At 43.2% G+C, this 23,873-nt stretch overlaps 1 protein-coding gene across 1 annotated transcript; it reads left to right on the top strand.

The window, feature by feature from the left end:
* Window positions 1–6,588: 6,588 nt before the first annotated feature.
* On the top strand, window positions 6,589–13,106 carry LOC306923024 (serine/threonine-protein kinase pim-3-like). Its single transcript, XM_079500978.1, has 6 exons — window positions 6,589–7,139; window positions 7,515–7,624; window positions 7,843–7,893; window positions 8,194–8,668; window positions 10,284–10,475; window positions 10,932–13,106. Exons 1-6 carry the CDS (start codon window positions 7,055–7,057, stop codon window positions 11,141–11,143), a joined length of 1,125 nt encoding a protein of 374 aa, XP_079357104.1. The 5' UTR covers window positions 6,589–7,054; the 3' UTR covers window positions 11,144–13,106.
* Window positions 13,107–23,873: the final 10,767 nt, after the last annotated feature.

Here is a 23,873-nt window from a genome sequence, read left to right as displayed (position 1 = left end):
CCATGACTGTCGACAGCTTGTAGATCTGTTATTTTGGCCGCGGCAAAATGAAGACGATAGTTAGGCCTATTAGCCGAATGTTCCTAAATGGGCTGTCACAGGTAATCAAAGAATCCTAAAAAATATATAAAAAATATGGCAAGATGGCTGAAATTCTCTAGATGATGCTGAGATCAAAATATTAATTGAATTACGACATTTTTATATTTAAATGAGATGAAGAAAGTCACCACTCACATCACACATACGTATCTGCGAATGGTGTTACTTACTACTACCACAGGTCGACATGTGTGTAGGCTAAAAAGGTGTGTGCGGCCTAGAGGGCATGTGCGCATTCGCTGCACTCCTTTTCAAGCTATGTGCGACACAACATTTGTTTGGGAAACCCAGCCAATGTCACTTAACTGTAGCCACGTTACTTATTTACCGATTGTGACCTCATATCAATATCCACGCATCTTTTGTTTTGTTTTGTGAAAGAAACCTTATAAATCATTGAGTGCCGAAGGCTCGTTGTCAGAGGTATTGTGGAGTTATGTAAGGCTGTGTAACCAATGCTGGGTGTATTACATAACACATTTCAGGCTGCAAGCTTCCAAAAAAGCAAGTTGTGGGGAAAGCTGCATGACCCAAAATAAACTCTGCCCCCATCTTTCCCAAAACGCACACGTTACCAAATGTCTTTGCGTGCGTGCGTGTGACGAAAGAGATGGAGAAAGAAGCACACAAGAGAGGGAGGCAGGAATTGCACAATGGAAAGCTTGTTGAATTGAATTGAACTGAATTTGGCATTGTGCATAGTTTGTAAATGGGTTTGTGCACATTTATGTTTAAATATACAATTAACAATTTGGGCATTTAGCAGACAAGCAAAGGTAAACACATAAATCAAATGCAGAGAGACAGTGTAGTGCCTAGGAAACTAAAAGATAATGCTTGCACACTGTGGGTTCTAGTTGTAGATTTATGTATTATTATTATATTTATTTTTTGTGCACCCGATTGCCGCTGTGACGCCTCAGACTGAAGTGAACACAAAGACACGCCGATAATATACTTAAACAATATGATCACACGTTGCATTGCAGCTGTAGACATTCAGACACAAGGACACATGACCAACGGCCAATCTGGTATGATTACATTCATCAATACATTGAAAAACGGGAAAAAAGAGGAACTAACCAGGTGCTCAAAGGAGATATCAAAACGTGATAATGATAAAACAGGTGCTCACACAGATTAAAACGGGATCAAGACATAGATAAAAAGAGAAGGATCCGGGCAATGAGGAACGCCTTTATTAAATTAAAAAGGTAACTGCCAACATGTTTCGACCTACAAGGTCTTCATCAGGGCAAAAAGGAAAAATGGGATGGAGGCTAGCTGTCAACATGTACCTGATCGACAAACTCACAACGCGCCGTTTCAGCTAAAGCTTTCCCCACACTAACAGAAAACTGAAAATCCACATCCCTGAGGTACTCCCCTCAACCATAATGGGGTTTAAGTACGGTATAACTGCACATGAAGCAACATGTATTTCCACTGACTCATATATTTGTTTTCTTCTTCCCACTGTAACATAACAGGAAGCATATTTTAAGGGAACGCATGCATGGATTGTTAATCATTATATGGACCCTGAAACAAACCATATCACATGGAAACAACATTATCAAGGACAGGACACCGTGTCAGTGCCGGAAGGGCCAACATAAGCACAGGCTGTTCTCTGTGAGTGAGGAGCGGAAATGATAAAGGATGAGACAACACTAATTACTATCAGTGATTAATGTTCCAGTAATGAAACAAACAGACCTCATCACATTAATGGCCTTAAAGGTAGTAGTATACTACTACTATAGGGTATGGTGTGTGATGTTTTGTGTGTGTGTGTGTGTGTGTGTGTGTGTGTGTGTGTGTGTGTGTGTGTGTGTGTGTGTGCGTGTGCGTGTGCGTGTGCGTGTGCGTGCGTGTGCGAGAAGCTTGGTGGATACACACCTTACAAATGGAACACCCTAAAGGGCTCAATGAGGAGGACATTGGATGTTTTTTTATAATGCCTTTTCCAATTATCTGAGTCTGTCTTTATAGAGAGGTCTTAGAGACCTGCACAGGTCAGGTTTTGTTTATAGTGCTTCCAATATGGATCTTATAAAAGTATCAATATATGGTGTGTATTTTGTATTTGTTTTTCTTGTTTTAATAGCCTCCTGTTGGAAAATAACTACCGGTATGTAACAGTATGGTATGATGTAAACATAAGTGTCCGTGGTGCACCCGGACCGCTTTGTGCGAGGCACCCAGGTCCCCTTTATAACGTGACACCTACGCACTACTGTTGAGATTTACGCTGAGGGAGGCCTCTGGGCCGAAACGTCCATGACTGTTGTTTGCTGCAGGGGGAAACACAAATAAAACAAGAATCCTATAGGATACAACATGAGTGCTGGTATTAATTTCTACATTGGGTGAATTAAATAACATTTGTGGTACCCGTTACATAGCAATAATTCACTTCCTGACTCTCGGTTTCCGAGTGAAACAGCTTTCAAACTAAAGATGCCTCCAATATAAAATGACTGGCTGGCGGTCCTGGAGTACACAAATGGCCAAATTGTCAAATAATAAAAGAAAGGAGCAAACATTGTGAAAATACAAATCTAGTCTACAATCGCACAAGAATACAAGACTGCTCGCCCCTTTACCAACTCGCCCCGGGCGTACAGCCGGTGGAACAGCGCGGCCTGGTATTCCTAAAGTAATCTAAGTAAATTATGCTTAAACGGTTAAACCTAACCTTATTCCTAACCTCAACCTCAGTAAAACAATGCCTAAACCTAACCCTATTCCTAAACTTAACCCCAGTAAAACTATGCCTAACCCTAAACTTATTTCTAACCTTATTCTCAGTAAAATAAAATAAAGAATACAAGAACCGCCGCAACGAGCTGTCGGCGTGAGGTCGGCGGAAAAAAGCTGGGGCGAGATGGAATTGGGGCGACCTGGCCTGTTACCTCGCACAACACCTCGTGCTAGATCTACTATTCTAGATCTACTATTTTCACAATAGTTATCTGTCAAACTCTTCTTAATGCCTCAACTTCTACAATTCCATGTGCGTATCAGGGTCCCCTGTTCAAATATGATTATTTTGGGGGCCACGGCCTGAAAAGGTGACACTATATTGACTATAACTCTGGGGGAGCCCAGGATCAAACTACATGGGAACCTCCCGAACCTTCTGGTTTCCAAGTGGCTACTCTCCTGAGCCAAAGTTAATCATGAATGAATGCTGTATCTTGTGAAAGTGTGGATGCATGGGGGTTTTATACTTTATTTGATGTGTGTTTGGTGGTGAGTGGGGGGCAGGTCTGTACACCTATATCTTTTGTTGTTAACAACCGTTTGTTGTTATCTCAACGTGAAGATTGGCTTTGGCGTTGGCTTTCTATGAAACATGCTATACAAACACAACTGACTCGACTTGACATGACTTGAGTGCGGTGGGGGGAAAAAGGAAATCTAACTCACAAACAAAGCCTTGAAAAACATATGTGGAGTATTAGGCTAGGATCAAAGTGGTAGCACCCTTTTTTTTTTACAAACCACCTTATCAACACTGTCATTAGTTTAATGGCCTGTTATTGAGATTAGGGGACGGAAGTTTCTCTCTGATCTCCCGCTAATAGCACTACATGCCCTTGGCAATTCCAATTATTATATCAACTTAGATAGGTAAGCAATGCCAAAGGCAAACATTCTAATCACTCCGTCAAGGTGAAGTACAAAAGCAGGGGTCGGTTGTAGCAAGGTTTCTGACCGTCAGTCAAAGTTTATCTTCAAGATACCTTAAGGTGGGAAACACAATCCCAGTATCCCACCCCATTCACTTTGTTTCCGCATTCACTCATCCATCTCAAAGGATGGCTGTGTGTGTGTGTGTGTGTGTGTGTGTGTGTGTGTGTGCGTGCGTGCGTGCGTGCGTGCGTGCGTGCGTGCGTGCGTGCATGCACATGTGTTCTTTATAACAATGATTCTCAAATGTTTATGTTTATTTGTGGTAATGGGAACCCCATACAAGATTTGTGTTGTTAAAATGTTGAAAAACATATTTTTCCCCACATGGGCCTAATTTCAAGATTTTTGGAAAATAGCCGAACTACAAGCGTGTAGATCGTCTATCGTCAAATAGCTTGATGAATATATAAGTGGGTAAACTAATTTAGTTGGAAAACCCTCAAGGACCCTCTAGTGGTCCCCGGACCCCACTTTGAGAACCACTGCTTTATAAAACTATCACAGCTTTTTAATGAACCAGCAAATCATTAAGTCCACAGAGGCTGGACTAATGGGGGGAAGAAACTCCTTGGTGATTATCCCACTCCCCCGACTTTACTTTACTTATTCAAGGAACAAAATGGTTTACCATTCATTAACACAAGACCCCCGCCCCCCACATACACACGCACGCACACACACACACACACACACACACACACACACACACACACACACACACACACACACACACACACACACACACACACACACACACACACACACACACACACACACACACACTCGAACGGCCTGAGCCCCCCACACCCAGTATCTATAATATAGATACTGGGTGTGGGATTATGTTGAATAATACATGATCCCAAGCAAGCAAAGACCTTGACTTCTCTTTGATTCAACCCCCCCCCCCCCCCCCCCCCCCACACACACACACACACACACTTCCCCTAGGAGCCAATAATGGTGGAATAGGTGCTTATAGAGACAGAGACGAGAATGACAGGGGGATTGGAGAGCATACATGATACATACTACATGATAGACCACGGATCACTGGCAAAAACCTAGCTGTTTCCAGGGGTTAGAAGTTCTAACATCATCAGACACCATTGAAGGTATACGGGCGCTCCAGCAGATGATGGAGGAAGGAGAAAGGCCCATGGGATTGTATTGCAGAGTCTGTGTGCAAGATTACAGATCTCTGGCAACGCTGATGTAAATTCTGAAATCTATTGACCCTTTTCACATCACTATGTTTATGTTTTTAACCACACGAACCCTCCAGCAATCCATATTCTGGGGGAGGGGCGAACAGCCAATGGAAATAACTGATCTACTGACAACTATAGCTGCAATATTTTTGGTTTAGAAATGTGGTGTAGGGGGAAAAAAGGAGGTGGGCCTACTATAGAACCCTGGGGGACTCCACACAACAAAGTGTAATTTGTTTTACTGTCGGGCAGAAATCTCTTATGTCCATTAGCTTGTCGATCTGCTACTTTTGAATTTGAATCTGAAAAGTAACAGTTTTGGGCATAATGGTTTCCCCCAGCAGAGACAAATCTACAGGGTTTTAAGTAAGGCTGGCAAATTCCAGTTGATTTGGAAGGGATTATAAATTGTAATAATTTCTTATTTTATACAGTATTTCATACAGTGGCAACTAAGTCAGCTGAGTGTTTTAGCTTGGATGGCATCATATGGCACAGATGCAATTAATTTTCTCAGTGTAATAATCTTTGAACAAATGCACATGTTCCATTATGTTTCAACTCCTTAATCTGTGTTGTCAACACCCTCTATGGGCAGCTTTGTGCACAGCAACTGTATATTATAAACACCACAGAAATTATTTACATTTATTTGTATTTGATTAAGAAAACATTAGCAAATTTGTAATTCTGCCATTTTGGCCACTAGAACATGTACAAGTCGTAACACTTTCTACATTTGACTAGAGATAATGCAAATTGGATCTACCATTTTGCTAATGAAACGAAGCACTGCCAAGTGGGCTACTCAGGCGAAGTCCTTGGGCGTCTTGTGTACTACAGGAAAGTAGTCCCTTATGTTTTGAACGTCATTCCCGTCACATTCCAACTCAAAGCGTTTGATTTAAACACACGGACATACACCATGTGAAAGTCTAAACGTTTGCGGTATAATGGTATTTGAAGCGGCAAGGAGGAGGGGGGGCTCGATGTAAAGGGAGGCGGTGGGGCGGAGGGATCTACGATCTACACAGTACACACCCGCTTGTGCGACCAGTGTTGCCAGGTCTGCTTATTATAAGCGCCGTTGGTATACAGTGCATTTGTCCATGCACGGAACCCCCCCATCTGAAATTATGACGTGTGCCAGGGCAGGGACCCATCATACCCATGTACCAGATTTGTGTTGTTAAATTTATTTTTGATCAAATATAATATATATTTTGGAAGGAACGCATAATTTGAACCAGTTCCTTTCCTTTCCTCTCCATCAATTTAGACTAGAGAACTGCATGTTATTTTTATTTGATATGCCTTTTTTTAAATGTAGACTACCTACCCTAGGAGGGGACACGGGGAGAACATATCACTATATGGCATTTCTTGTGGAACTTCTTTGATTAATATTTTTTGCATTTGTGAAATTCATTTGAAAAATAATATAATTTGTTTATAAATTCAAATTAAAACAAAAAATAATAAAGTACTCATTCATGTGGCCTATTATAGTCGCTGGTTGCTTATTTCTCTCGCACAACCTGGCAACACTGTGCGCGACTCTCATACATAATATTGGCTTTTAAAGAGTAGGCTCAGGCTGGAGTTCAGTACAAGCAGAGATTACTGGGTTCAGGGGAAGGAGGCGGTTCTCACACACACGCTACTACCACTACACTACAGCTCAGCTGAGCTCACTGGGTTCAAAACCATTCAGTGATCAGTCATATTTATTCCTCTAAAGCCGCATGACCCTTGGCAACGAGAAGAAAGCCGTGGATTCTCGTTGGACGGGGTTTTCACCATTACTGGACTACAACTTTTATATCTTTCATTTTATTTTTTTATTTTTTTTCTCCTGCCTGCAGAAGAAGCGCTGATCGGTGATTAACCTTGATGCTTGAGCTTGTCTTCATGCGTAATACAACCGGAGGGACCGAAGACGGACTCTGAGGTCTACTCTGACCGACTTCGGCTTTAACAAGAAGAAGGGGGGAAAAAGGAATAACTGTTTTGGGGGGAGAACTGGAATATAAACAATGTTGCTTTCCAAATTCGGCTCCTTTTCGCACATCTGCAGCACCTCAAATATGGATTTGTCGGTGAAGATCCAGCTTCAGCAAGGTAAGAGGGATTCCCCACGCATTCGGACCTACTATAATAATAACTACTACTACTCACTAATTTGTAGCCTTCGTCGCCGCAGTTAAAATCAAACCACAGAATTGCTACGACTAGTGGTCTTTAAGTCATTATAACGGCTTAGTATTGACTTATTCGCAGCGATGTCTCTCTCTCTTTGCTTTTACCATTGAAGCCAAAAGGTTGTCGGCGGGGGTATGACCTTATAATGAAATCTGGGGCCATTTTGAAAACAAGTGTGTGGTGCCACGACCATCCATGGGCGCGCTGCCTGCCTGCCTGTGCGCATTGTGCGCTGTTCTCCCCAGTTTCCCCCCACAGGAATAAAAAACCGTGATTGTGTTATTTTGTATGCAGGGAAAACGGAGAAAGAAGCGTTCGAGAAGTTCTACCATGTGGGCTCGGTGCTGGGCAGCGGGGGCTTCGGCACGGTGTATGCCGGCACGCGGATCTCAGACGGTTTGCCGGTAAGAGAGAAAATAATTAGGGGCTTTGTTTTGATCCGCCACGCCACATGTGTAGGCTAGTAGGCTACCATCCCACCCGGGGAGAGAAACACACGACCTACATTTTAAGGCGTGTAGATCAGAACAGAACCACAGGGTATATAGGCTATATTCGTGTTCTTTATTATTATTATGATTTCCATTAATCTCATGATGTTTCGCTTTTGTTGTGGTTCCAGGTTGCTATCAAACACGTCTCCAAGGAAAGAGTCACCGACTGGGGAACCCTGGTAAGATTTTAACACACTTTGTCCGTTTGTTGTAGTTATAATGATGATAATGATACAATCAGCAGCAACTATACGCGACCATGTGTTATTGTTCCCACAACGTGTGAACCATGTGTTATTGTTCCCCGTCGACGCATAACATGTGCCATTGTTGTTGCCCCCCCCCCCCCCCCCCCCCTCGCATTTTAACCACTTTACCCATTATTTTATACTTTGCTTTGGCAATTTGTTTGGCTAAAAATCGTGAACATGTGGGCAAATCTGGGAATACATGTTTTGATCATGTTTGCCTCCACGCAGAACGGCGCGGTGGTCCCTCTGGAGATAGTGCTGTTGAAGAAGGTGTCGGGAGGGGCGGCCTGTACCGGCGGCCACCACCACCACAACAACAGCAACAACCCCGGCAGCAACAACTCCTCGCCGCCCCCGTCGTCGACGACGAACACGACGTCGCCCCCCGCCTTCCGCGGCGTCATCCGCCTCCTCGACTGGTACGAGCGGCCGGGCGACGGATGGCTGATCGTCATGGAGCGGCCGGACTCCGCCAAGGACCTGTTCGACTACATCACGGAGAAGGGCGCGCTGGACGAGGACACGGCGCGGGGCTTCTTCCGCCAGGTGCTGGAGGCCGTGCGCCACTGCTACGGCTGCGGCGTGGTGCACCGCGACATCAAGGACGAGAACCTGCTGGTCGACCTGCGCACCGGCGACCTCAAGCTCATCGACTTTGGCTCCGGGGCCATCCTGAAGGACACCGTGTACACGGATTTCGACGGTAAAGTTTTTTTATTTTATTTTTATTTATTTTTTACATTTTTGTTTTGCTTCATATTGTTGCTGCTGTTGGGTATAGGAAAAGCTTTGCATGTCCAAAATTGTATTACAAAAAAGAAGATTATTTTTTTACATTGAGCTTGTAGATCTGTTATTTTCACTGCTTTTTGTGTGTGACAGTGACACTCTTGTCTTGTATAGTGAAGTAGGGCATTAATTAATAGGCCTACCATAAAATAAAAAGTTAAGATTATTTATGATTGTGTACGGTCACCATTATTACACATGTGGTCCGGGGACCCCTAGGGGGTCCAGAATGGCCCCTTGGGGGTCGGTCTGTAACTCACTGGTATTTTTTTACTGTGGGGGATAGAGAGATAGAATATTGCATCAGAGGTTCTATGGCATCGCAAAAGGCTGATAAATCACTGGTGTGGGCTGTGAAAGAAGTATTTATATTCTGAGCAAAGTGTGCTCTGCTGTGACGCAGCATTTCCTGCTGCCACCCCACACACGCACACTTCAGGAGCAGGATCACCAGGTTGAATTTTTTGCCTAATAGCTGCTTATAATGATGATACTAGTATTGTCTTATAAAAAGCTTTTTTAATTGTGATATAGCTAGGCTATCAAACAAATGTTGAGACGGGTCGTGGGGCTTTAGCCTAGTTTCGAATCCACACTTACTTGATCTCCTCAAAACTAAGGCAAAAAAGAGGCTTATATGGACATGGTTGTGTTTTTTAAATGGGCGGGGGATTGGATTGGTGCATGTCTTGTTGTGAAACCTGAGAGGTAGCAGGCAGCGCACGTGACGCATTCCTGTTTTTGTTTGGTATCCAAGTCCCCCCCCTCCTTCCCGTGCCCTTGGGGAGGGAGGAGGGGAGAGGGAGGGAGGGGTTCAAAGCGTTTAATGATATAATGGCGGGCTGTAGTGCTTTTGTTATGGCGACCGACTTAGTTAAGGAGCTATTTATACCAGCCCGAGCAGAGCGGTGTGCCTCTCTCTCCTCCTCTCCTCACGACCCCAAAAGTAGCAGCCCCATTTCAGCCATGATGACGCAGTATATGTCGGTCTTCCCTCTCTCTCTCCTCCCTCTCCTCTCGCTGACTGACTGGCTGCCTGCTGGCTTCTCGTGACTTTTTTTATTTTGGGTCCGCAGTCAGCGTCACGCGCCAGGCAGACACGAGGGGGCGGGGTGGGGGTTGTTTTAGACAGACTACAGCGGTCGGTCAGCTGACAGGGAGGGAGAGACTGCTGCTTGTAGTGTCGCAGTTGCCCCCTCCCAGATAGTCATATTACACAGTGATTCTATTTCAAGGACTCCCACATTTGATACCTTTTTTATTTTATTCTTATTTATTTTGTTTCTGGGACTTCAGAACCCCCCCCTCCATTTGGTTTAATTCGTACACACTCTGAGTTACAGACCCATAAGGGATCTATTTGGACACCTTGGTGTCCAAATAGACTGAGAATCAGTGCATTATTACGATGTATACAGTATATTACGGTATTACCCAAGCAACAATTCTCGACTGCCCCTTTTCTTTTTGGCTTAGCCTGTTCCATCACAATTCACTCATGGTGTTTTTTCCTTCTTCCCTTACTGTAGGAACCAGAGTGTACAGCCCACCTGAGTGGATCCGCTTCCACAGGTACCATGGGCGGTCGGCTACCGTCTGGTCGCTTGGCGTGTTGCTCTACGACATGGCGTGCGGAGACATCCCCTTCGAGCAGGACGAGGAGATCCTCCGAGGATGCTCTTCAGCAGGCCGCATGTTCTTCAGGAGGAAGATCTCCCAAGGTGAGCACTTTATGAAGAATATAGGAACCCCCCCGTGACACTTGAGGAAAAATGTAAGAAACCCCTTATGACAAGTGCGAGATCGGAATAATAATTAATTATAATAATTGTGAATAAGGAAAGTAAGTTCTAGTCAACAAACGATAAAGAAGAGTGCAGTACCTCAAATAAACTATGTTACCAAACAATGAACCCTAACATATGCCTAAACAACATGCTATCTAAATAACATTCTGCACATTTGGAACAATAGGATACCAGGTAAAGAATGAATGCTAGCATTATGTCTAAACAACATGCCATCTAAATAACATTCTGCACATTTGGAACTATAGAATAGCAGGTAAACAATGAGCTGAATCTGCATGTGTCTGAACAACACGCTACCTAAATGGCATTCTTGACATCTGTGGTCGAGAAAAATAAATCTAATAAGGTCTTTTTACATTTCTGCAGAGTGCCAGCAGCTCATCCGGTGGTGCCTGTGTCTACGGCCGTCCGACAGGCCCACTCTGGAGCAGATCTTCGATCACCCTTGGATGCGAGCCTCAACGTCGTCGTCGACGTCATCGCCCAAGGATTCCACGACGTCGGAGTGCAGCGGTGACATCACGCTGCACGCCATCAGTGCCGACTCCAGTACACACTCCAGCAAGGAGAGCCTATGATCATCATACTGGGACGGAATTCCATAAAAGAAATGGGGAAGGGAATGACATTCATAAATATATCCCTGGACTGATGATGATGGGTTTGTGCCCCCAGACCCTCCCATTTTTGGCAGCACAGCAGTGGGGACTGCAAAGACTTTATTGTGGTTGACAACTTAAAAGGTTTTTCCTCTTAAAAACTATGTCTTAGTTTTTGAGGAGATGTCGTTTTGCTCATCAAGGAGCTTGTTATTACGTTTTGGGTGGTCTGGTGGCATTATTTTTATGAATTGTTATTTTTTGGGTTGGTTCATGTTCTCTGTAACCCTCCCCCAATCCCCTGTTATGTTCCGAGCAGCTCTTATAGAGCTTCAACAATTAATATTATAGTTTTTCTTTTGTATTTTCATTGATTTGGAGTGCCTTGTTTTTTGGAAAGCTGCTTATTTTTTTTTATTTTTTTTGGGTGCGCCCTCCCTGTCATGTTTTTGTTTGCCAATTTGAAAAAAGGAGGGGGGATGGGCATGAAGTCCCCCTGTGCCTCTTTCAACCAAGAGCCTATCCCCCAAGGGCATCGCCAGGGCTGCATAATCGTCGGGTGCAAACCACGTATCAAAACGAATATTTAAAAAGAAAAAAGAAGCCGATCTGCAAGCTCCTTGTAAGCTGGTAGATCTGCTATTTTCAATGCTTTCGTGCGACAATCTTGCATGATGAAGTAGGACGTACATTTACGAGGAAAAAATATTGAAATTGAAATATGGAGATACAAGGTTTATGCCCGACGACCATCGGCGATATAGCAAAAAAAGATGCCCGCCACCCCTCTACACTGACATGGTGGAATACTTGAAAACGCACACTCAACAACTCACAACACTACATCTCTCTTTTTGTAACGCTTAATTTATCCTCTGTCATATGATAACGTGTTCCGAAAATAGCAAAGATATTACAAGAAGTCATTTCCACAAATCTGTGGTTATTTATGTATTTATTTATTTATTTCCCTGGGTATGAGGGGGATCCCTATAGCCCTCAAAAAATATAAAAAGTAACAAAAGAAAAAGGTTCAAGTAGAACTAAAATAATAATTTAAAAAAGCTCACACGTTATGAGTTTAATATTGGCTATTTTCGGGATTTGCGGCCATCTGACGGAAGTATAAACCTAGGCTATGATGCCCACCATGTGTCCTCTTGTCAAACAAAAAATAGCAGATCTGTAAGCTCACAATGGGTTGTGAGCTTATATATATGCTATTTTCCGCTTGTGACGACAGTATAAATGGGGCTCAACTGTGCTGCTCTCTCACTGGAAGTCTGCAGCACATGGCTGTATTTGAATGGTTTACTCATCCATAGTCTCTGAATGTGTACTGAAACACACAACACCTCTCTCTCTCTCTCTGTTTCTGTCCCATTGAAAGGCTTCTATAAAGCAGTGTTTCCCAGTTTTTATTTTTATGGGTCATGAAAAATATACGTTTTTCTTTTTACATTTCCTATAAAAAAGGCTATGTTTACTCGCGACCCACCAAAAAATTGGTCCCGTGTTTGGGAAGCACTGCTCTAAAGTTGCTACTTCACACACTGCTCACTCTGCTAAACATAGCGTTTAATGCTTACTCCATCGTTTGCTGAAAAGAAGAAGAAAGAAAGAAAGAAACCTCACGGTCCCAATCGTGTGTATAGGCTGGGACCCCTGGGCGTGAAATGATGCACAATCAATGCAATATTCATGGTCTCATTGTTATTTTAAATATGATATTACTCTTTTCTTTTTTTGGATTAGTATTTGTATATTTATGTACATTCTCCCATGTATATTTATTTGTACTAGGACATTCCACACTCTTGTGGTTATTTATTTATTTATTACTTTTTCCTTGGATATGAGGGGGATGCGCCATATCCAATTTCAATTCGTTCACTTTTTTTTTGCATTCCTGTAATCCCATTAAATCGTCAACTAAAACCAATTTAGCCGTTGTCCACATTGAACAACTCTTGTGTCAACTTGTAAAAGAAAAATCTATTGACCCATGAAGGTTCAAATGGAGTTCAATGAAAATGTATAGGACAAAGGATGGGAAAATGCTGTTTCTGGATTACTAAATTCTAAAACGTTAATTCAAAATGTGGATGAAAATGTTGAGGACTACCGTATATTGTTTCAATTCAAATTTTGAAAATCATGATGGGGAGAATATTTTTTCATACCAAAATTTCAAATAAAACTTTTTTGTATATAAAATACAAACATTTCCAGTGTCTTAATTTGCTCAGGAATTTTACATTATTATATTTGTTCTTTATTTAGTACAGTGGTGCTATTATAGGTTTTGATATAGCATCAAAATCAGTGTAAACAATTCCCATAGCAAGTAAATAAAACGTTTGGGCAATAAGCCTATCTCACAGAATTTCCCCGCCCCCCTTAATACGCCCCCTTTCGGGGTTAGTGGTGATAGCGTGACGTCACTCCATAGACACTACATGTTAACAGAGGTAATTTAAGAAGTCTACAACTTTTGTTTTCTCAAGGTAAGGTTTGTTCTATCTGTTCGAGCTGATTTACCATCTTGTTTGCTTCATAATAATATTGGTCTGTCACATTTTTACATTAGAAAATGTACTTAGATTCTCCAGAGAAAAAAAGGTGTAAATGCTAATGTTAAAGACACCACTATTTACCGGAAGTGGGCGTGGAAAGCGGGCTGTGAGATAGGCCTATTGTCCATGACCTTTGGGCAAGTAGAACATGGCCTGAAATTGGCTGACGAGGCATAAAATGCCAAAAATAAATCTTAAAAAAAAGACCTGCTTACCATTTTGTCTCTGTCAGGTGGAAACCTCAAACGCAACTGTCAAATTCAAAAACGGCAAAAGTAGCAGATTGACAAACTCTGATTGGTGCCTCTGAGACGGTAACCATGACTAACCAGAAGGCTCACCCCAAAACATACTCGGCCCATCACCCCATTTGTTTAGCTGATCGCTTGCCCCCAGCGGTTAATTAATTTGTTTTACTGAGGTTAAGGTTAAGAATAAGGTTAGGACAATACATAGATTTACAGAGGTTAAGAATAAGGTTAGGTTTAGGCATAGTTTTACTGAGGTTAAGGTTAAGAATAAGGTTAGGGCAATACATAGATTTACAGAGGTTAAGAATAAGGTTAGGTTTAGGCATAGTTTTACTGAGGTTACGATTAAGAATAAGGTTAGGTTTAAAGCATAGTTTTGCAGAGGCTACGTTTAGGAATACCGACCGTTCCGAGGTCGCAGGATTTTACCTGGGGAGTGTGTGATTTGACCTGGGGAGTGCGTGATTTGACCTGGGGAGTGCGTGATTTGACCTGGGGAGAGCGTGATTTGACCTGGGGAGTGCATGATTTGACCTGGGGAGTGCGTGATTTGACCTGGGGAGTGCGTGATTTGACCTGGGGAGTGCGTGATTTGACCTGGGGAGAGCATGATTTGACCTGGGGAGAGCGTGATTTGACCTGGGGAGTGCATGATTTGACCTGGGGAGTGCGTGATTTGACCTGGGGAGAGCGTGATTTGACCTGGGGAGAGCGTGATTTGACCTGGGGAGTGCGTGATTTGACCTGGGGAGTGCGTGATTTGACCTGGGGAGTGCGTGATTTGACCTGGGGAGTGCGTGATTTGGGGCGAGCGTTCATTTCCTGAGACGTTTAGTGTCAACTCCTGAATGTACAGTAGGCCACTTGAAACGAAGTAGATTTTGTACATCTGCTAGTATCACATTTTTACACAAATCTTAATGTATGGGGGTCCCTGGCACAATGTCCTTTCAGTTGGGGGACCCGTGGACCAGAATTTGGGTGTCCTTCAATGTGAACCACTGATCTAGTAACACACACACACACACCAACACACACACACACACACACACACACACACACACACACACACACACACACACACACACACACACACACACACACAAACACACGTCAATGATGCCATGTGTCTTAGCTGCAGACAGAACCCTCTCTGGTGCCATCATTTCCAGAATGGAAACATGTCCAATATAGTATATTGGACATGTTTCCATTCTGGAAACGTATGTATATTGAATATACCATTCCTTTTTAATCATTATTAAGAAAAGAAAAGAAAATAGCAGATGCGAGCTTGTAGATCAGCTATTTTCACTACCTTTGTGAGACACTTGTATGATGAAGTTGGGAAATAACTTATTCAAATATGGTTTTAGAATATTGAGACCTATGAGTAATGTCTTTGCAACAGTAGAGAGAGCATTGACTACACAGCACCTGACAGTATGATGACTCAGATTGAAGATTCCTGGAATCTTGTGACCAGGTTAGCTTCTGCTGCCCCCTGTGGTGCAACAATACGATGCATGCATGCCGTGCTTGTGTAATAACTGTGCTGGCTGTGGATATCAAAACATTTGAGAACTACTGGTACTGTACATGCAAGACCTCAGAGTCCACCTAAAGCCCGATTTAACCACTTTCAACCTGGTGTCCCTATATTACTTGGTGTTTTTCAAATTGTCACAATATATTTTTTTGTGCTGATCGATCTTCAATCTCAGCTGTCCTTGTAGACCCTCACTCTATTGGTGCTACACACCACAGTGTTATTAGTTTTCAGCAGATTTAGTCTTCTGAAATGGTTTAGTCTTAGTCAAGTCTAGACTAAATATCAAAATCTCATTATTTTAGTCTTAGTCTTAGTCAACAAAATGAACACTGCTACACCATTGTACAAAAATCACACCTGTGTGAACTGAGTGGTACAACCCCCCTCTCCCCCTGCCCCCTCCCTCTCTCTCTATCTCTCTCTCTCTCTCTCTCTCTCTCTCTCTCTCTCTCTCTCTCTCTCTCTCTCTCTCTCTCTCTCTCTCTCTCTCTCTCTCTCTCTCTCTCTCTCTCTCTCTCTCTCTCTCATATTAGCAGGCAACAGTGCAGCACTATCGCTCTCTCTCTGTTTCTGGCACAACAGCACCACTTTTGCCCCTACTGCTACTCATAGTCACACACATAGGTTAACACGAGTCACATAGGTTAACACGGACATTGCTGTTCCTTGGAGTGGTTGCACCACTCAAAAATAGGGCTTAAGTTGTGAGGTTCACCTTGGTTGTACCACCAGTTTGACACACACTGTGTTGTGTGTTTGACAGTTGTTGAAAGGCTAAAGTAACCTTAACCCCGGTTCACTGCTTAGGATAAAGCCTGTATTGATTGTTACGTGCTGTGCAGCACTTAAAACTGTCCTAGAACAGCCTGTACTAGAACACAACAGGGATGAGGGTGCGCGAGAGTAAATGTGAAACATAACTGCCCCTCCTCTTTCCCACACAGAAAAGCAGAGGAGAGTTCAACGGAGGTCCCAAAGATCATGTGAATGCCATATAGGCTCATTTCGAATGCAAACTGTTACAGCACATACAACACCATATAATTCCCCCCCTCCCCCCATCCAGTTATTACACTTCGCCCTATAACCAGTAATTACACTGGCCCGCGGCTCAGATCGAGAAAAGAGAAAAACATAGGACAAGACAATTATAGTAGACTAGAGTCGGAGAACAAGAACTCAGACACACTGTCAGTCAGTCACAACAGGAGGGAGTTACGTAGAAACTATAAACACTCACACAACCCACAAAACAACATGAAGTGAAACTATAGAAGACCTCTACACAGGTTATGTGCTAACGCTCCCATTTGCTCACATTGGGAGCCCATCTGCTGAGGCGATCGACAGAAAAAAACATCTTATGAACTCACATTACTAATATTTATATAGGAATGGGTCTTGTGCGTCATGACGCAGGACACACCCGGCCTCCGGGTATGTAAGCGCCCCCTGCGCATGCCCACTCATCTCTCCTTCTGCTATATCGACAGGCAGCAAGTATAAAAAGTATATATATATATGTATATATATATATATATATATATATATATATATATATATATATTTATATAGCATTTGCTTACGTAAGCAAATGCTCGCTTGCACTATATACTGTACAACACCGGCCACCGGCCCAGTGGAGTTAAGGTGAAAGGTCGAGGTCCACCAGGTCACCGACCCAATGGCCTCGTTCTTATGTAAGGAGCCGACAGACCTATAGGCTGCCTTATATGCCCCCCCCCTCTTTTTGTATACTGTACACCAGGGGTGCCCACACTTTTATGACGTGAGAGCTACTTTCAAAATCAATCAGCTCAACAAGATACCACCATTGCTGAAAATAGTTTAAATATGTACCGGGGCTTTAGAATAGCGGTGCTGGCATTACATATAGGACAGATGCACTTGGAATAGAGGGGGAGAAATCTAATAGTTAGGGGTTTTTTGTATTTAATTTGTAATGCTACAGACGTTTGTGCACAGCAACACTGTTGAGCTTCCATACAGGCCCCTTTTAATCAATCAAGTCACCTTTAACTCAAGTGGCAGATTCCAAATCATGTCCTGTGCTCTACCTGCACAGCCTTTGTGATCTACTGGTAGATCGCGATCTACCTTTTGGGCACCCCTGCTGTACACGTTTTCCCATTTTTCTAACTGTGTATTTACCGTACCCCCAACCCTTTATGCTTGGTCCAATTTTCATATTCTTTGGTATGACCTGGCAGGGGAATCTGACCTCTGACATCCCAGTCTCAAGGCGGACACTCTAAACACAAGCCCAATAAGCTGTTTTAAGGGCCAATTACACTGAGGACTATAACTATATAACTATAAAAAATATATATTTTAAAGTCAAGAGGGTGGCAAAGTCCACGCCATAATGCGCTTTAGACACACACAGGCGAGTGGGCAAAGTAATTCATGTCATGAACAGAAGGGACCATAGTTAGGCCTTTAGTCATGATAAGAAAGAATATGTTTGTGCCAAAAAGGACCAAGCTGTACCCAAAAACAATAGATACCAGGCCTGTGGAATGGCATCTTGACTCTTAAAATATGCAAAATGTCAGAACATATTATCATAAGGCAAAAGGTGAAGACATCATAACAATATAATGTATAATTCTAGCGTATAATTTCCATCTCACTTTACAGTAAAGTGCAGCAGATGTGACATTAAAGCAGGCTCATTCCAAAACCTTAAAATCTCATTAACCTTTTCCACTCACTTTGCACTTTGAGTCAACCCCCCAACCTGCATGAATGTGCTAATTGCCATCCATATGTTACGTTTACGGTATCGGCACCTGCTTCTAAAGATCGTGTTTGCATTGTCTGTGCCTGGAAGGGGTTTCTTGTTTTTTATATGTAAATGTCAGGACCATGGAGGTGCCTCCAGCAAACATTAACATACATACTATACATTCCCCACACACACACACACACACACACACACACACACACACACACACACACACACACACACACACACACACACACACACACACACACACACACACACACACACACACACACACACACACACACACAGTCCTGACCCATTTAAATGTAAGTGCCATAAAAGGACCCTGCTTGTCCTGTTCAGATGGAATTGTCTTATACAAAAGACAGTCATTGGAATTCTCATTTACAAAGGACAGTAATTGAATAATTCAATTACTGAGCAATGAGCAATAAATCATTTCACAAGGGTTTGGATGTAGATTGTATGGTGGGGGGAGGCCGTTTACAGTTACAACATATCACACAGGACTCTTAATATTTAACCCAAACAATAACAATTGCTTAAGTTGATATAGGGACCTTAGCTAGCTATATCCCAAATGCCCCCCATGCAGGAATCTTGAAGTTGTTTTGCACCCTGACCCCAACAACACATGCATGTGAGTGACAGGAGTCTGACACTTTGGAACAAGGAGGCCCCACGGGATGATGGGGGTGGGTGGGGGTTCTAAACATTGTTCTATTATCTTAATGAAGTTCTTGTTGAAAGCCCAATACAATTGTGCAGCAGCTGCTTCCTATATTGAATACACAGGACCACAATGGAAATAAGCCCTCAGGCCTTTTTTGTGAACAAAGTATCCCATCAATTAATCAATCAATCAATCAATCAATCAATCAATCAATCTTATGATTTCTATCTGGCATGATTTGTGTGTGTGGGGGGGGGGGGGGGGGGGGTATGCAGGTCTTTTTTTGAATTATTTATTTTTGCCAAAAAGAGACATTGACAAGAGAGGGATAGGACATGTGAACAGGGAGCATATCTGACCGGGAGACAGCGAGAAATATCTGACCGTCCAAGAGTCATATCAGGAACACATTGTAGGGTGCACTGTGCACCCATGGTGGCATCACTGGCATGTCATATCAGGAACACATTGTAGGATGCACTGTGCACCCTACAATGGTGGCATCACTGGCATGTCATATCAGGAACACATTGTAGGGTGCACTGTGCACCCTACAATGGTGGCATCACTGGCATGTCATATCAGGAACACATTGTAGGGTGCACTGTGCACCCATGGTGGCATCACTGGCATGCATTCTAATTATCAGGTCAAGTTGTCCTATATGTAATTTATTGAGGTTCTATTGGGATACTGAGGAAGTCCCGTTGGCATTGAGCAAATTCTCAACACAGAAAAAATATATATATTTTAGTTCTGAAAGTGATTTTCTGTGGTGAACCATTCTGTAACTAGAAATAATGCCCCTCTGGGCACAGGTCTCCACCAGGATTGATATTTGGATCAAATGTGAAGGACTAATACTAAATAAGTGTAGCACATAAGTATATACCTGGTGGCGCTCGAAAAGGCAGAATTGAAAAATGCAGGCCAGACGTTTTTCCTTGGCCTGCCCTGCTGTAGGGAGTGTGCATACAAAGTTTTGCCCAGATCGGTGCAGTTATTTGTAAAGACACGACTGTTATAGCGCCACCATGAGGCTGATTTGAAAAATGTCAAGTGGCATTTCTGACCCAGTCTAGTGGGAATATGTGTGCACTGTGCACAGTTTCACCGGCGCAATCAGACACTGCGTTGATGATTTGCGGCAACAAACCATGTTGATCACATGACTATAAAGATCATGTGTACCACTTTGCATGAGATTTGGATAAAATCTGAAGGCTATAATCTGAAGGCTATAACAGAAATGTGTTTTACATATGTCTGCCTCCTGGTGGCTGACGGACGGACAGACAAACACACACACGGACAGGCGGAGTGCAAAACATACTCCCTCCCCATGCCTTCGGCCCGGTGGAGACAATAAAATGTTCTCACACCATTGTTCTATGACAGATGTCTGTCAGAGCCAAGCTCTCATGAATTGTTGTTATAAAAATGTACTTGTCAAATAATACCCCAAGAACAACAACAACAACTGTTGTAAGTCACTCAAGGAGAAATGTTCCCATTTCTAATTGTTCCACTTCCAAATCATGTGACGGTGACTTTCTCCCCTGGGCGCTGTTCCTGTCCACAGGCACAACACAACACATGAGAGAACTAATCAGACATAATCAGCCATCAGCTGCCATTACTGGGGCACAGGCTATTGACCTTATACAGTACACACTGCTGCCATCTTGCCAGCAACAGCAAGGTGTGACTAGGTGCAATTTCCCATTGACAGCCCATTCATCCAAATAGAAAAGTCCTATCTGATTGATTGTATTAAACAATGTCAAACTCGCCAGAATTGCGTGTTTGTTTAATACAAATTCAACAGATTACAAATGTTATGAGCTACTTTATGTGAAGAAATTCAGCAGGTGATCTTTTTACCAGCTGCTATGCAATGGCAAGCTGAGTCTATCATCGATGTGTAAGCTAGTCCTCTAGTAGTCCACCTGTTTTTCTCATTGGCTGATGTCGCTGTGCTAGTCCAGTTGGCTTTCTCATTGGCCGCTAAACCCATAGAGTATTAAAAGGATAGAGACTGGATAACACACAGATAACCTCGAAAGCAGAAACCGGAGCGACATGATTTAATCAATTCTTGTTTCTATGTGTTGGAGTTTGGAAGTGCTCGTTGGATAATCACTCAACAGCCCGGCCTGCATACCACCTGTTTTCAATTTGCACATAATGCAGGAGGCAGCAGGACATTGCTTTACTGAAAGCAAGCGCAGCAAAGTGGGCAGGTAATGTGCTATGTGCATATAGCCTACTGTAACTGTAGGCCTACGTACCTACCTGCATATCGTCTCTGTTGGGTGAAAACCTCATGTCCAAAACTGTTACTTTTCAGGATTCAAATTCGAAAATGTACGAGAAAAAAACAAAAAAAAAATTTAGAATATGGAGATGAGAGGTTTCTACAACAACGATACCTAAAAGGTCCGCCCCCCCCCCTGTGTTTTCCGCTTCTACTTACAAATGGAGCCCTGTGGGCAAGTGCATTCCACGAACACTATGAGTGCCGTTAACAGTGGATGAACCACATACTGAGACAGAATGACTCACGCACGCACGCACACACACACACACACACACACACACACACACACACACACACACACACACACGATGAGCTTTAGAGGAGCACCACCATCATCATCATCATCTCGCTTTCATCCCATAATCGCATTGATGAGGAGAATCAATTACGTGGATGGGATGTTGTCAGTCTTCTGCAGCTCATATCCAGTTACTGTAATCATCCTTTTAATGGGGAATAAAATGGCTTCGTACCGTATTCCTGCCAGGGCTGACTCACTGTCTGCTTACGGTAATTTAGGACCAAAACAAGGCTATATTTTCCACAGAAATAATAATCTTGGGGTTTTTGACATAACAGATCACAATGGTCTAGTTTTTGCCGGCCTGGTTTGTTTGACGTCAGACATTCTCTTGCTATGCCCTTCAGGCTGCATCAGTTGTCAACATTGAGAAGACAATACAAATTCTTCTTTCCTTTTGAGGGCGGCGGTAGCTTGGTCGGGTAGAGAAGCTTTGGTAATCGGAAGGCCACCGCTCAGCGGTTCATCTTCTGTGGCCCGCCCTCGGTCCCAGTCGTGCCCTGCAATAGGCCTACAGTATATGTCAACGTGTCCCCGAGCAAGACTCTTAAAGATGGAGTGCCGTTTTTTCAGGTAAGACATTATTTGAATATTCTAACAACCACACCTGGGGGTCTATTAGAGTAATGTTAACTCCAGAGACACGTACAAAACAGAAAAAGTACAAAAATCATGGCACTCCATTGTTAAACCCAACAGCTCTAAGCGCTCATGGCAAATCATCTGGTAAGACAGCTTGGTGAAGCTGCAACCAAATTAATAACTAAACTGCCAGTTGTTTTCCCATACAACTGCATAATGGGAGTATAAGGGTGCAATCACACCAAACCTTAATGCCAATGCTTTTCAATGGGAACAGAGCATTCATTTATTTTCTTTTTCCTTATTTTACCAGCTGCCAGGCTGGTCTACTTTCTATCAGGTTGGTAGTGGCAACTTACTTACCATCTAATGCGTTTGAAACGCATTAGAGCTATGGACCAGAGCTAAGGTACCCTCACAAAAACATGCAGTAACTCGATCCTGACCTCCCCCTGGCCAGCCGGGGCACCTGATGGAGGGGCAAGGAACTGGTTGGAATAACGTGTTCTTTCCATGCGCTATACGTCCTACCGGGAAACCCCCCCCCCTGTCAGGTGAAAAGTAGCCTGAGCTAATGTGTTATAGGTTTCTGGTCTAGAGGGGCGGGTCGCGGCAGAGATTTGGATCTCACCCCCCCCCCAAAAAAACCTGATATTTTTCACATAAAACAAAACAAAACACATTAATAGTCACAATCTCTTGTTAATGCTTTTCATGAACATACACATACACTCACAAATGCAAGCACGTGAGCGCACACACAAACACACACAGACACGCACGAACGTGCGCACACAGTGCTACTGTCACTAGTAGTAAACGAACGGTTACTCTTCTTCACAACCATAAACACAAAAGGTTTATGACGCATGGCGTCATGTTGCCTACTTAGCCTACAAGTGAAGGGACACGGCTTCATCCGTATACAGTCAGTACTGTATACAGTACACTATACAGTATTGTCAATAGGAATGAATGCCCGGCTAGAAGAAAGCATTCCGTTTTTAAATGAACTGGAATCTGTAACAAATGTAACTCTCGAGCGTGACCTCAACACTCCAAGTCATCACTATATATGCAATATGCATGCTGACATTATGAAATGATGTGGTGAACATTAACGTAAACCCTGTATGAGACAGAGTGTTCTCTAGCTCACCGTTTCCCAAACCTTGGGTTGGGACCCACGATTGGGTCGTGGACCTTTGTTTATGGGTTGCGAGTAAATATATATTTCAAGGACACTTCGACACTAACTCTGGGGGAGCCTGGGACCGAACTGGGAACCTCAAGCTTCCCATATGGCCCCTCTACGGCTACTCTACCCCTGAGCCACTGCCGACAGACAGACAGACAGACAGACAGACAGACAGACAGACAGACAGACAGACAGACAGACAGACAGACAGACAGACAGACAGACAGACAGACAGACAGACAGACAGACAGACAGACAGACAGACAGACAGACAGACGAAACATGACACGCCACGCCACGCCACGCCACGACACGACACGACACGACACGACACGACACGACAAGACACGACACGACACGACACGACATGAGAGGGATACAACTCAGATTAATACATACAGATAAATACAGATTAAGTACAGATTAAGTAGGAAAGAATACAAATACAATATATTAGACACTTATCGTGCTCCTCAGTGGGCAGCA

This window comes from Electrona antarctica, assembly GCF_951216825.1.
Source record: "Electrona antarctica genome assembly, chromosome: 5".
Lineage (NCBI taxonomy): Eukaryota > Metazoa > Chordata > Actinopteri > Myctophiformes > Myctophidae > Electrona > Electrona antarctica.
The sequence above is the reverse complement of the archived record's forward strand: the minus strand, read 5'-3'. Positions and strand labels throughout refer to the sequence as shown.